The sequence below is a fragment of the Berghia stephanieae genome, chromosome 5, assembly GCF_034508935.2.
Source record: "Berghia stephanieae isolate SIO BIC M18660-M18661 chromosome 5, UCSD_Bste_1.3, whole genome shotgun sequence".
Taxonomy (NCBI): Eukaryota; Metazoa; Mollusca; class Gastropoda; order Nudibranchia; family Aeolidiidae; genus Berghia; species Berghia stephanieae.
This window is the reverse complement of record NC_088364.1, coordinates 44,868,847-44,883,846: the sequence shown is the minus strand read 5'-3', so window position 1 is coordinate 44,883,846 and position 15,000 is coordinate 44,868,847. Positions and strand designations below refer to the sequence as shown.

The window sequence follows — 15,000 nt, the reverse complement described above, 5'->3', positions numbered from 1 at the left end:
ACATTAGCAATAGCTTGCTATCGCAAAGTACTTTCCGCTAGATCTAACTGACCCAGATACCCATTTACTGCTGGGTGGACAGGGGGGGGGGAGTCGGAAAAAATCTCGACTGCACCCGGGATCGATCTCAGTTTCTTTGCGTGTGAAGAGATGCTCTACCAACTGAGCTACTGGGGCCCCCTCTTCGCTTCGTACTCAGAAGAAAAAAAATACAATATCAATGCCATTTTGTTTGACATCAGCAACGCTTTCGACAAAGTGCACCATCATAATACATTGGCACTGAAATACGAAACAAAACATTGCCCGTAGAAACTATACCCTTCTTGACTATTAATGAAGACAGGTAATCGTCGTGAACAGTGCGTCATCAGAGTCAAACCATGTGATGTTTGGTGTTCCTCAGGGTACAGTTCTCGGCCCCCTCCTAATCTTCATGTATATAAATGATATGGCAGTAAGACTTACGCCAGGATCCAAACTTAGAACAAGTTGTCTGGACCAAAAAAAAATATGCGGGTTTTTTTCTTCAGAATACGGCAGAATTCTTGCCTCGACAAATATTAAATGGCTCATAATGTTATATCGACAGGTTTTAGATTGGTTGGATGTTTAATGTAGGGGACACTTTCAGTGAATTCTATCTCCACTCTATTCACCAACAACATTTATTGCAAAAAACAAACTGCATAATCGTCTCCCTCATCTTACGTTTCGTCAATGTATTCCTCTTCTTCCCTCTCTTCCTCTCCCTCCTATAGCTTCACTTTCTCTCTCATCGTCCTTGTTATTGTTGCCGTCGTCCATCCCTTTTTCTCCTCCTTCTACATCATCATCATCTTCATGATCATCATCATCCTCCTCCTCCTCCTTCTCCTCCTCCTCCTCCTCATCATCATCATCATTATCATCATTTCTACCACCCCTACAAAGCCCCTTTTCATCACACACCTGGTACCCATCTCTATATCATTCCGGTCACAAACCATTTTACTATCAAAGTCATTAAATCTCATAGTTAACGCCTCAGACATCTCAAATTCCCTTCCAACACCCCCCTCCGCCCCCCCCCCCCTTCCCAAACACTATAAATAAACAACTCCATCATCATATCTTTATCCATCCACCCAAGCCTCAACTCCCCCCCCCCCTCTCTCTCTCTCTCTATCTCTCTCTCTCTCTATCTATCTATCTCTCTCTATCTCTCTCTCTCCCTCTCTCTCTCTCTCTCTCTCTCTCTCTCTCTCTCTGTGTGTGTGTGTGTGTATGTGTACATAATACACAACACACATATCCATATGTAAAACACATGTTGGTTTATCACGCACACATTTCTTAACATTGATCCTCGTCCCTCCCCACACCCCAATTCAGCCAACCCCAACACCAGTTGGCTTAGAGATTCAACCGATTAACATTTTAACCTCACATCAAGTCGGTTTAAAGGATAATTGGCTATCCCACATGCACATCATATAAGATATCAAAGGGACACATTAGGGAGCAGGCACTGGCGTAGGGTAAAGATCTGAAAAAATGTGTATGAAACGGTACGAGACAAAACTAAAAGGAAAAATACTAGAAAATAAAAACATCCCCAAAAAATCACCCTGCCTGTATTGAGGATCGAACTTTCTGATTACGAGTCAGATGTGCAACGTGATGGTTATTTTTTTTTTCATGTAATTTTCTTGCTTGCTTTGGCTGGTACTATATCATGTACGCTTGTTAAACACCGCCACTTCCACATATCTCATTCGTCTGTAGTGTTTCATTCATCCTATTTTGTTGATAAAGGGGAAACTCGTAACGTCCATTTTATTTGTTTTCATATATTAATTTGAAGCTTACATTCAATTTCACATTGTTATTTCTTCGAACTTCGAGCAGCAACATTTACATACTAACTATATGACACTGTGTAGCCGCAATCAGTCTAAGGTGCAATACTTATTTTACGGCATCATCTCTGTCTACATGGCGCCTTGTGGAATTGTTTGCTTGGATTCGATAATCAACGATCAGGATGACGAAGAGTATCTCATGGAACAATGCATCTTCTTTTTCTTCTTTCAACTTATCCCGCATTTTGCAGGGTTGCCATAATGAATGCCACATCTCCATGCATCTCGGTTCACAGCATCATCTTCCTAAAGGCCCAGTTCTTTCAAATCGTCCTTTACCTTATCCAACCTCTAGTCTTTGGGCGTCCCTTTTTCCTCTTTCACACTAATTGTAAGTCCAATACTTTCCTTCCCACGTACTCCCTCTCCGCCCGAATCATTTCAATCTATCTTCTCTCATCTTTATTGATACATGGAACAATGTATAGTGAAGCGTTTGGTAGTGCATTGCATGAATCGCCTTTTTGTTTTATGTTTTTGTTGAACAGATAAAATGTAATATAGTGTAGCAATGTAAATCATAAGATAATATTACTGCTGTTATCTAGAGCAGGGTCTGAACTCGCGCGACTTTCTGGTTTGGTGTGACACTCAGTTTGAAATGATTTGAAATGGAGCAACACAATACAACGCCTTCTTGTTTTTTTGTTGCTTTTTTGGGGGGCCTTTTTGTTTTGGCCATTTTGTCATTGTGATATTTAATCCTTTAACGACGATACAGAATTTCTTTCAAGTCACGATTTTTTCCTTCTAATACAAAAACGAAATCTAGTTTTGGTATTTGTGGTGTGGACCATCAGATGATGTGTTACACATGCTTAAATGTGGTTTGAACTCGAGACTCTTTTGTTTAGGACAAACTGACGAGAACACATTGTCAGTACACTATAACCACACATTTTATCAAATCTAGATACATATGGTTTTTTTTATTACATGAATATTTTTAAAAATATTTCATTTACTCCGTCATCCTCTGTGATAAAGCAATATTTCCCATTCAGCGGCCAGTAGTATGAGAGATGGGAGGTAATTCACTTTGACAGGGTGTGGAAATACGGATAAAGTTATTTTATCTGGTTTATATCCCCCTTGTTTATGCAGGTATGTAATTCTTACATCCGAAATTATTACCAAAAAAAACAAAAACCCACAAAAACTTGCTGCTATTGTTGTAGTGCCTTGAATACAGGTATGAAGCCACATGGTAGGGAAAGGGAAGATAACAACAGGTAGAAATCAAGTTATTTATATGAAATGATATGAAATGGAGCAACACAATACAACGCCTTCTTGTTTTGTTTTTATGTTATTTTTTTATTTTTTTTTTTTTGCTTTTTTTTTGGCCATTTTATCATTGTGATATTTAATCCTTTAACGGCGCTACATAATTTCTTTCAGTTCACGATTTTTTTCCTTCTAATACAAAAACGAAATCTAGTTCTTATTACTTCAGGGGGTTCCCGATAGCTCAGTTGCTAGAACGAATTCACATGCTGCAAAACATCACCACAGAGGACATCAGACAAGATGGACTAAATCGATGGTCGGCGGATTAAACCTCTGAAGTCTCGATTTTCAAGATCGGCGGATCAAACCTCTGAAGTCTCGATTTTCACGATTGGCGGATCAAACCTCTGAAGTCTCGATTTTCAAGATCGGCGGATCAAACCTCTGAAGTCTCGATTTTCAAGATCGGCGGATCAAACCTCTGAAGTCTCGATTTTCAAGATCGGCGGATCAAACCTCTGAAGTCTCGATTTTCACGATTGGCGGATCAAACCTCTGAAGTCTCGATTTTCAAGATCGGCGGATCAAACCTCTGAAGTCTCGATTTTCACGATTGGCGGATCAAACCTCTGAAGTCTCGATTTTCGATTTTCAAGATCGGCGGATCAAACCTCTGAAGTCTACATACGACCTTTGCGCACCATGTTTTATTTAATTTTGGGCGGATCAGACCTCTGATGACATCAAAATGATGATCCAAAAATTAAATAAAACATGGTGCGCAAAGCTCGTATAATGTATAGACTTCAGAGTTTTGATCCATCGATATAGAGATATGTACACTTTAAACAGATCGTATCCATGGAATCACCATACAAATGTACTCCGCAATGCTTTCTTTAATATCCACCATCAACCCCCTCCTCCCTCCCCGCCAAACACACACACACACACACACACACACACACACAAAGAACACTTTATGAAACCAAATTTCCATTTGGTTCAGTATAAGAACGCCTGATAGGCTTTCCCTTGTATTTCCACTCGCAAAATATCCGTTGCTGTTAATAACCAGGTCCTGATTCACACCTGAGTCGATAAGAGATACGATATCAGGGTAGAGTAGAACATAGATTTATTAACAAGGAGATGTACATCGAGCGTCTTTTTGCGAGAAAAATTGAATTCCTCTTTAAGTCAAAATCAATTAATTGTGGTGCGAAAGCTGTGTCAGTGCGATAAATTGTTTCATTCCTTTCGTAGATGGTTTTTATGTCTATCTAAAATCTATTAAAAAAAAAAATCAGTGTAAACAAGAAGAGCGCTGCTCATGTCTAGATGAGGTTTGAAGTCGGAACTCTTTTGTTAAGGACAAAGCGACGAGAACACCTTGTAATGACCAGGCTCTTACGTGCACGATAATGTAATCTGCCGTACTCTGGAAAAATCCATATTTAAAAATTTGGCCAGAAAAATAGTCCTAGATCGATTTAAATGACCCTCGTCATGAAAAAAAAAACCAAACAAATCTCAAAGACCACTCTCGGAAAGTCCCAGGATTGAGATGGGTTTTTTTTTCTTTTTACCAAGATGAGAGTCAGTTAAATCGATCGATATTTGAAGGACGAATTTTCTGGCCAAATTTTAAAATACATATGTTTTTTTTTCTTCCAGAGTACGGCAGAGTTCAATAGAGAAAAACAATGATCAAGGTGCATCTTGCATTGCATATCGATTGAGTAAATTTGGACCCCGCTTGTAAAGAGTTTATTAATATTGTTTATTTTCCATTGGAGTGTATGTGTGTGTGTGTGTGTGTGTGAGAGAGAGAGAGAGAGAGAGGGGGGAGAGGAGAGAGAGAGAGAGAGAGAGGAGAGAGAGACGAGAAAGAGAGAGGAGAAAAGAGAGAGAGAGAGAGAGAGGAGAGAGAGAGAGAGAGAGAGAGAGAGAGAGAGAGAGAGAGAGAGAGAGAGAGAGAGATATGAGACCACAAAAGATGATGAAATACAAACCCAAACAAAGAGATTAGAAGGTGTAATGTTGACATTTCACGTTTTCAGATACACAGAGATTATAGTCTAATACGAAGTATTAAAATGCACACAGGCATCATAGATATAGTTATGGCATAGAAAGGGTGCTGATGCACCAAGATGAACCATAGAGTGGATTTTTACCATACTCTGACAAAGCACTTTTTTCCTTTTGGCCAGAATTTTGTTTCTAAATCAATAGACTTGAGCTTTTTATATAGCGCAATATCCACTAAACGTGATCTGAGCAAAGTGCTTTACACCCTGACCAACAGTAACACGTAACATGGAGAATAAGACATGACGTTGTTAGGGGATATTTCCATTTTCCCGACAGAGACAATGCTGTTATCGGCCAGGTACTCATTTTACACCCCGAGTACGGTGGGAGAATGTGAGTAAAGATCATTTCCCAAGGAATCAACGATGCGCCGAGCTAGGCTCAAACCCAGGACCTTCCCTTCCGAAAGAGAGTGTCATCCCACAAGACCACATAGCCGCATAGACCAGTAGATAAGAGGTCGCCGACCAACAACAATGCTGCGTAATCTGAACAGCGACCTGAAGACAATCAAGAGGACACGGTGTGAAGCAAACAAAGGTGACCCGAGACCGTGCCAGGTGGAGATCTGTGATGGAAGGAAACCCTATGGTCCAGATGGAGTTCAAAGGAATAAAAGTCAAGCAAGTCAAAAGTAGTCCTTCAGAGCCATGATGGCCGTAAAGCCGGAGTTTATCCCGGTTTCTATAGCGTGAAACGGACAATAGCAATTGCTCGCTATCCTTTGGACAGGAAGCCAGTCTATCGCAAAGTACTTTCGGACAGCTTTGATAGAACCAGCTACCCAATCACGCTGAACGGACAGGGGGGTCAGAAAAAAATCCCGACTGTACCCGAGATCAATCTTGGTCCCTTTGCGTGGGAAGCGAGTGCTCTACCAACTGAGCTATCGGGACCCCCAAAGCAAGCCAAGCTTGTCAAAATTATCAAAGAATCTCGATTCTGATACATCCTTTAAATGGAGTCTCGGGTTTAAGACGTTTTTTGACAAGTTACGAGTTCTCCAAACCGATATATTGACATATTTATAGGAAACGTTTTCAGGCCCATAATGGAAAAATTGTGTTTTGGTAGAATGTGGCAGATTTATTGTGGGTCTGATTGTGATTAGGTTGTGACACGGTGTTGACCCTGATACAATCATATTTATATCATATCGGAGACATATTATTACATGACGGAATAGAAAGGTTAGAGAGAGAGCTTGTTGTCGATTATTTGCCAGCCAGAAAATAACTATTTCTAACTCTCGTCAAATTCTCTTTAATCTAATCATGTTGATTAGTTAAGATGTGCTAATGGCAATATTTTTTTTTTATGCCCTTCTCGCCACGACATCATAAGATATCGCCGCCTAGGCATTCCACGAAGGAATATAGATAATTCATCCACAAGATTTAGATATTCAACAGGAACCCATGTTGTCCAAATGAGCAAATTGCAGGTTAATAATCTTACTCAAGGAAAATAACGAAAGTGCCTGAAGCGTGACTCAAACCCGGGACCTTCCGGGTCACAGTGCAATGCCTTAACCACTCGGCCACTTCGCCCCCGGTAATGGCAATATATTATGTACCCATGTCGAAGTAGACCTTACGTAATAGAAATCTATGGCATATGCTACAATCTTTGAAGTCGACTCTTGTTTATTATTTTGTTCTTTGTTGATCTCATTTAATTTTGGCCAGGAAACATTTACTTTACTATTTCTTGATAGGCTAAAATGATCCAACCTTGTCAAACAATCTTAAATCAGAAATTTCCAATTTTTTAGAGCTTTTATGTAGATCAATATCCACTAAATGTGCTCAAATCGCTTTACAAAGGATCCTGAACGACAGCAACACGTAACGACGCCTGTCGACGGCCTGGTACTAATTTTATACCTGTGTACGGTGAGAAAATGTGAGTAAAGAGTCTTTTCCAAGGACTCAACTATGCGCTGAGCGAGGCTCGAACCCAGGACCTTCTGATCCGAAAGCGAATGTCATATAACATAGCCGCAGCATATAGATAGTATGCAGATGACGTCACTCAGGCCTTTGTTATGGTTTTTGCCATCCGCGTTTGTGAGTTGTTCTCACTAAACTGTATTAACCAGACTATAAAAGTTCATGATTACACAGAGTTTGTGTGTTGGTCCGTTATACTTCCGGATGGCAATGTTGTGAACTCCTTGGCCAAGCGCATTCTATCTATAAGAAGTGTTCGACAGTGTTTACAAAAAATCCGACCCTCTAGATTTAGTGTTATTGTTTGTCTTAATTATTCAAAAAATGAATAGGCTATTGTAGACTGACCTAGAGAACGTGTTGGATGACCATAGTCCCACTAGGGTTCAAAAGTCGTGACGTCACTTCCCTCATAATGCCGCATAGTAACTTAGTAACTGGTTCTAAACTATCGGAACAATGGCGGACACCCTTATGTAATACATCTCCGACGAGCATAAAAGTGTATCCATAGATGAAAAACATTATAAATATGATCATGTTTTGACTTTTATTCATTCTGATCACATGACATGTGAAAAAGTTCTAGCCAGCATGAAGAATAAAAAGTACAATTTTCTTTGTTTAGAGCCAAGCCGCTCGTTGCTGGGCGGACGTGACATCAGACTATTGAATCCTATTTACAAATCCGAGTCATTATACATAACACACGGACTTACACATTTATAATAAGAGGATAAAATGGAATGATTTTATACCTAATTCGAAGTCTGAAAAATCTGTGTTATGTCTTGATTCGATTTATTGCTGGTTTAAATAAATAAATCCTAACTCCTATTTGTTTGTGTCAGGAGAGCGAGAGAGAGAGAGAGAGAGAGAGAGAGAGAGAGAGAGAGAGAGAGAGAGAGAGAGAGAGAGAGAGAGAGAGAGAGAGAGAGAGAGAGAGAGAGAGAGAGAGAGGGATAGAGAATGTGTGTGTGTGTGAGAGAGAGAGAAAGAGAGAGAAAGAGAGAGAGAGAGAGAGAGAGAGAGAGAGAGAGAGAGAGAGAGAGAGAGAGAGATGTAAAAGGCTCATTAATATTGATACCAAATCATTAGTTTCAGATCCACATAAATACCAAGATTTCCCTGGACTTAGAGCAATTGATAGGACTTTGTCAATACTTTACCATAATCTCTAGCTTTGTAAAAAAAAACCCAATCACAACTATTGTATGAACTCACAATTATTGTTTTCGTACGTACATTGATAAGACGCGACGTGTATATATTTGCAGGTCTGCTAATCGAACGCAATTATGGGCTTGATGGAACATTGGTGTAATGGATAATGTTTTACCTTGGTTTGAGAGTATTTCATTACAACAACGAGCCCGTAACAATATGGGCTATCAAACCTGCAAATAAGTACACGTCGCTCGATATTACGCCTTCTTAATTTAACATAAACGTTACAGTGAATGACATAATCAGTCGGATGGTGAAAAAGGTTTGAACTGAGATACTGCCAAGTTAGAAGGTCAATTTTGATCCAAAATGAGTTCTTGTCATAAATGATTAAATCAACCCTTTTTGTACATCTTCGGGAAATATCAAAGCTTAATTTCACTTCTAAATACTTTTACAGCTAGATAGTCAAGTTGAAAAATTATGAAATTTGAGAAAAGTTGCTGGATACCTTTCCCATACATCTGACCATAACTTCATGAAAAATCACCCGATTTACTTAAAATAAAGATTAAAATGCTCTGGTGAGCATATTCTTTCAGAAAATGCAAATAATGCAAATCCAACATTTTCACCTTCCGACTGATTATATCATGCACTGACACATAAATATTTTCTTCATAACTTTCCTATGGATCAAGATGACCATCGACTTGTCAAACATTCTTAAATCCGTTACTTCTTAGAAGTCATCTAAAGTCATCGATATTTGTAATTTCAAAAATCCTTGTCAAAATGAAAAAAATGACATTTTTTTGGTATTGTCCGTCAGTAGTCGTTCAGAGCCATAAGACCGATGGAGTCAGAATTTATCCCGATATCTATGGCGTGAAACATCTAGCAATAGCTTGCTACCCTTAGGATAGGACGCTTGTCTGTCGAAAATTACTTTCCGTCACATCTAAGAGACTCAATTGCCCAATCACTGCTGGGTATACAAGAGGGTCAGAATTTTATTTTTTTTGGACTGCACCCAGAACCGATCAATCGATCTCGGTCCCTTTGCTTGTAAAGCAAGTGCTCTACCAACTGAGCTATCCGGATCCCCGTTGTGCGGTAGTATGGTTGCGTTAATGAATGGCATTCTGTGTAATAGAATGTGGTGAGAGCTGATCACTTCAATAGCTGATAAAAAAATTAATAACAAATAATATTATGACTTCAACTGTCCCTTCAACTGTAGCTCAGTTGGTAGATCACTCGTTTTACCCGCAAAGGGACAGAAATATATCGAGGGTGAAGTTGAGATTTGTTTTCTGACCTTCCTATCTACACCCACCAGCGATTGGGTAGCTGGGTCTATTATATCTGACGGAAAGTTCTATCCAAAAGGTAGCATGCAATTTCTGTTGTTCGTTTCACCGGGATAACCGCATGGGTCTAGTGGCTTCGAAAGACGTTTTTTCTTTCAACTGTCGTTCGTTGGAGTTGTGAATGTAGAAAGCAGATTAAGGACTATATATAATAGACTGGCAGAGTAATCGGGTAGACAGAAATGAGGAACAGACGTGAGGTCGATCTGTAGCTTAAATCTAAAAGGCCAACACGGTTTTTGATTGGGCTATTTAAATTCATGAATATTCATACAGCGTATTTCGCGTCCACTGATTGGCTACTAATTAGTCATGATCCGAAGTGACAAACCGGAGAGTCCCGGGGCTTAAATTGGGCTGTAGTATTCGTACATTGATTAAGGCCAAAAATGTTGACACTATCGGTCTTAAGGGCTTACGGAGAATAACTACACGAATATTGAGACGTGTGGAGCTGGGATTTCTTGTGGTTTTTGTCGCATTAGGTAAAAATTATCGCTGCCCCTGGAGTGGACGATGATTCTATCACAAAGTACAATACATTTATGAGGAGAAAATGTAAAAGAGAAGAGCCATCATCACAAGTGGGTTATACGGGAGTCACCAACAAATCAACATTGTGTTGCAGTCCTGCAAGAGGCGGTCTGGGGCTAGGCCTTCGAATCATAACATAATGCGGTGGCAAATTTAAAATTAATGATATCTTCCACGATAACGGGATCGTTGACTACAACACATACACACAAACACTCAAGCACACACACACACACACACACACACACACACACACACACACGTCCGCTCGCATACACATCACAGGAAGCATAAGAACCGAAAAAACAAACCGAGAAAAGGAAACCTACAAAAAAAAAAAAAAAAATAAGATCAAAAATATATATTATTGAAAGAAGACATGATCACAGAGTGAATAATAATAGTGATGATGATGATGGTGGAGATGATGATGATGATTATGATGATGATGATGATGATGATGATAATGATAATGATAATGATGATGATAATAATAATGAGAAAATAATTATTTTTATTAATAATGAATAATAATAATAATAATAATAATAATAATAATAATAATAATAATAATAATAATAATAATAATAATAATAATAATAATACAATAATAATAGTAATGATAATAATAATAATAATAATAATAATAATAATAATAATAATAATAATAATATAATAATATATAATAATAATAATAATAATAAATAATAACAACAACAACTTACCGAAATCTCGCCTGCAAAACTTCTGTAGATTGAGTCGACGTACGCGTTTCCTACATTTGCCACAGTCCCTTTTTTCTGCTGGAGAGATGAGATACGTAGGAAGAATGAGGTGAATAGAAATACAAATGCTCCGTCGTGCGAGTTAAAAAAAAACCCCAAAACAACAAAACACAACAAAACAAAAAAACTTGAGGTTTTATATAGCGCAATATCATCTAAACGTGCTCAAAACGCCTTACAAGGGATCCCTGGCCAACAGCAACATTAAACAAGCAAGACGGAAAAAATGCCTGCTCGGCGATTTTTTTTACCCGCAGAGACAGCGCTGATAACGGCCAGGTACTCATTTTACATCTGAGTACAATGAGAGAAAATGTGAGTAAAGAGCCTTTTCCAAGGACGAAACGGTACTTTGCGCCTTTCAGGGTGGGACTCGAACCAATGAATCCAAAGGCGATTGTTATACCACAAGACCACAATACATAGCCGCACAACAAAAAGTATAATACACCTGAGAAAGGTACTGATAGAAATAGTCAGTGTTGATGGTGGAAATGTTGCTTTGCTTTCAATTTGTTTTTAATGTGTAATAATGGCGATAGCAAGAGTAATAAGTGAGGGGAAAAATGTATAATTATGATGATTATGATGATGGTGATGATGGTGATGATGATGATGATGATGATGATGATTATGATATTGATGATGATGATGGTGTTGGTGCTGTTGGTGAGTACGGTGGTGGTGGTTATGTTCATGAGATTATGTGATGGAAGTGATGATGATGAATATGATGATGATTATGATGATGATGATGGTGATGATGATGATATTGATGATGATGATGATTATGATGATGATGATGATGATGATGATGATGATGATGATGACTTAATGATTTGGTTTCTTCTTATTGGTTTCTTCTCAATTTCAATTGAAATAATCCACCTGTTTTTTTGTTTTTTGTTTTTTGTTTTTTGTTTTTTTAAAACCAAGACAAAGTGCTAGGGCGACACGATAATAAGATAATAAATATAGATTCCCAATATGATGATGTACCTCCATTATAAAGTCCGTCGCCGTTATGGAGCCGTGAGTGAATAAATTGATGACCCCCCCCCCCCCGATTACTTGAGTTACATAATCCCTTACTAACGCCATCGATTATTAATTTACTAAACTTTTTCTTTGAGCATGCGCATTGACCAGACGCGTAGGAGACAGGTCGTGATAAAATCCAAAGCCCCAGCCTGACTAATGCTTTCCAATGCAACTTTTTGCGTCGTCCGCTTTGTTTTAATCTTATTTCTTTCCCACATTAACCTTCTCCTCACCACCTAGATACAGCAAAATGGTCACATTTAAATTTGTTACGACACGATTAATATTTATTTTTTTCTTATTCAGATTTATTTTGCACACCACAATGATTTTTTGTTTTGATTAATAAGAACATAACGTTGTTTTGTAGAGAGGTTGTTTGAGTTTTTAAAAATCTATTTTTTTCTGTTGGATAAGCCTGTCATTTGGGAAAATACTGAAAATGGGCGGTAAGGAGATAGTTAACCCCCATCCATCGCATACATTTGACGGGATTAACCCTATGGAGACCAGGAAAGCCGGACGCCTGATGATGTCACCACAGTGTTAACATGAATGCATACTCGCCTAGAGAGAGTTAATTCGACATTGATGGGATTAAAATGATGACAAATTATAGACACACCACAGACAGATCTAGACACACAGACACCAGTTTGGATGTAATGCAAGATGAGAGCAGAGTTCTGACATCCTTTGGGAGACATCCGCTTCTATATGAAAAAAAAAGACTCGCCAGCTTCATGCATTTTATGTTATTTAACCTCTTTTCTTCAAAATTGTCTTTGTCTTCTTCTCTTCTACTTAATTTAGACCGACTGACTCAGCGAAAAAGTATTACCGTCTATGCCCAAAGTTATGATATTATATTCTAATCGCGTGATTTACATTTTATTTGAGTTCATTTCATGTTGATCTGTGTTGATTTGTGCGGCTATGTGCTCTAGTGGTATGATACACGCTTTCGGATCGGAAGGTCCTGGGTTCGAGCCTCGCTCGGCGCATAGTTGAGTCCTTTACTCACATTCTCTCACCTTACTCAGGTGTAAAATGAGTACCTGGCTGTTAACAGCGTTGTCTCTGTCCGAAAAAAAACCCCCAGTAATATCGCATAACAGGCGTCATGTCCCGTTCTAAATGTTAAATGTTGCTGTTGGACACGGACCCCTTTGTAAAGCGCGTTGAGCACGTTTAGCGGATATTGCGCTATATAAAAGCTCAAGCTCAAGATCTACCGTTTTATCAATGAGGTCAAATAATCTTTTGTACAACAACCACTCTATTTGTTTCTTGTTCATTTACAATAAAATGATTATGTTGATTTCTTAATTATATTTTGATTCGTGTACTGCAATGGTAAATTGCTTAAGATATAAACTTCAAGGATACCAAATGCTTCTTTTAAAACAAAAACAAAAAACAACAACTGAAAATGAGCAGAACAGCACATCTCACCAAAAAATGAAAATGTGCCAACAAAATCTATCTCTTTTAACTTTCTCCTTTCCTTTGCAAATGTATGGGACTTTTGTTGTATCAAATTCCACTAATTTTATTTGTCTTAAGGACCTTCAGTGACCTGCTTCATGGAGACAGGAAAAGGTGCTGAGCGAGGTGTGAACTGAGATGTGAATAAACGGAAAAAAAGTCGGGAAAACCGGACATCTGGCGTCCCTGAAACTTTGAAACATCATCATCATCATCATCATCATCATCATCATCATCATCATCATCATCATCATCATCATCATCATCACCGCATCTCCACGACCACCAGCAATATCATCACGAACAACACCATAACTACCACAATCAACCACCACACAAGTTGAATTCATCTCTCTGACAGTTCCAATTTCATCGAGACATGCGCACATGCATTCCACACCCCTTGACCCCCGAGCTGGACTCGCTATGCACGGAACACACAAACACAAGGTAAATTAATCTATATTTAGGTTGAAACACATGGAAGCTATAGTGCGGAGCTTAGCCCGGTTTGCAATTTGATAACTGTACTAATGGGCATGATCTATATTATTACATTTCTCTGTGCTCGAGGTCATTAGTCACATTGTCAAGTGTGCTCAAAATGACCTACATAGTGAAAAGTGTTCACAATTTGAGAAAAATCCAACATTACAATACGCTTCAACAGTCGTAACGTCACTTCCCTCGTAATGACGCATGGTAACTTAGTAACTGGCTCTAAACTATCGGAACAATGGCGGACGCCCTTATGAAATATTTCTCCGACGAGGAAGAGTATCCAGAGAGGAAAAAAAACCCAATATAAATCTGATCATGTTTTGACTTTTACACACTCTGATCACAAGAAATATGAAAAATTCTAGCCAGAATGAAGAATATAAAGTACCGATATTCTTTGTTTAGAACCACGATGGCCGCCGTTGCTGGGCGACGTGACATCAGACTATTGAATCCTATTGGTCATTTTGCTCAGCATGACTCATGGGTATGTTTATAATTTTCATAAACAAAGCTGCGTGTTTAGATACATTGAGAAATGTCCAATCGTTGTATAGCAACAAATCGTGTGATTGATGACTAGGTTGGACGAAAACATGAATATAGATCGCTCCCATTACAGTATAGACTATTCAATGAGAATTCGAATTAAAATGATTTCATGGTATCCATTTACACCCGTGTAGAGTAATTAATTTGATTTATTATCCATCATTACTAATAAAAAAACCGTGACACTATTATGATTCAATATCCGTTCCTCTTAATAAAGTGCGGCTATGTGGTCTAGTGGTATGACACTCGCTTTCGGATCGTAAGGTCCTGGGTTTGAGCCTCGCTCGGTGCATAGTTGAGTCCTTGGAAAAGGCTCTTTACTCATATTCTCTCATCGTACTCAGGTGTAAAATGAATTCCTGGCCGTTAACAG

The 15,000-nt window shown here is 38.6% G+C and overlaps 1 protein-coding gene across 10 annotated transcripts in view; it reads right to left on the bottom strand.

The window, feature by feature from the left end:
- Positions 1-15,000, bottom strand: part of LOC144972997 (netrin-1-like) — a 192,977-nt gene that overhangs the window by 8,254 nt on the left and 169,723 nt on the right. For all 10 annotated transcript variants that reach the window (XM_078914912.1, XM_078914905.1, XM_078914909.1 and 7 more), the window contains one exon: positions 10,983-11,060. In XM_078914912.1, coding sequence (XP_078771038.1) covers positions 10,983-11,060 — 78 coding nt within the window. The remainder of the gene's footprint in view (positions 1-10,982; positions 11,061-15,000) is intronic.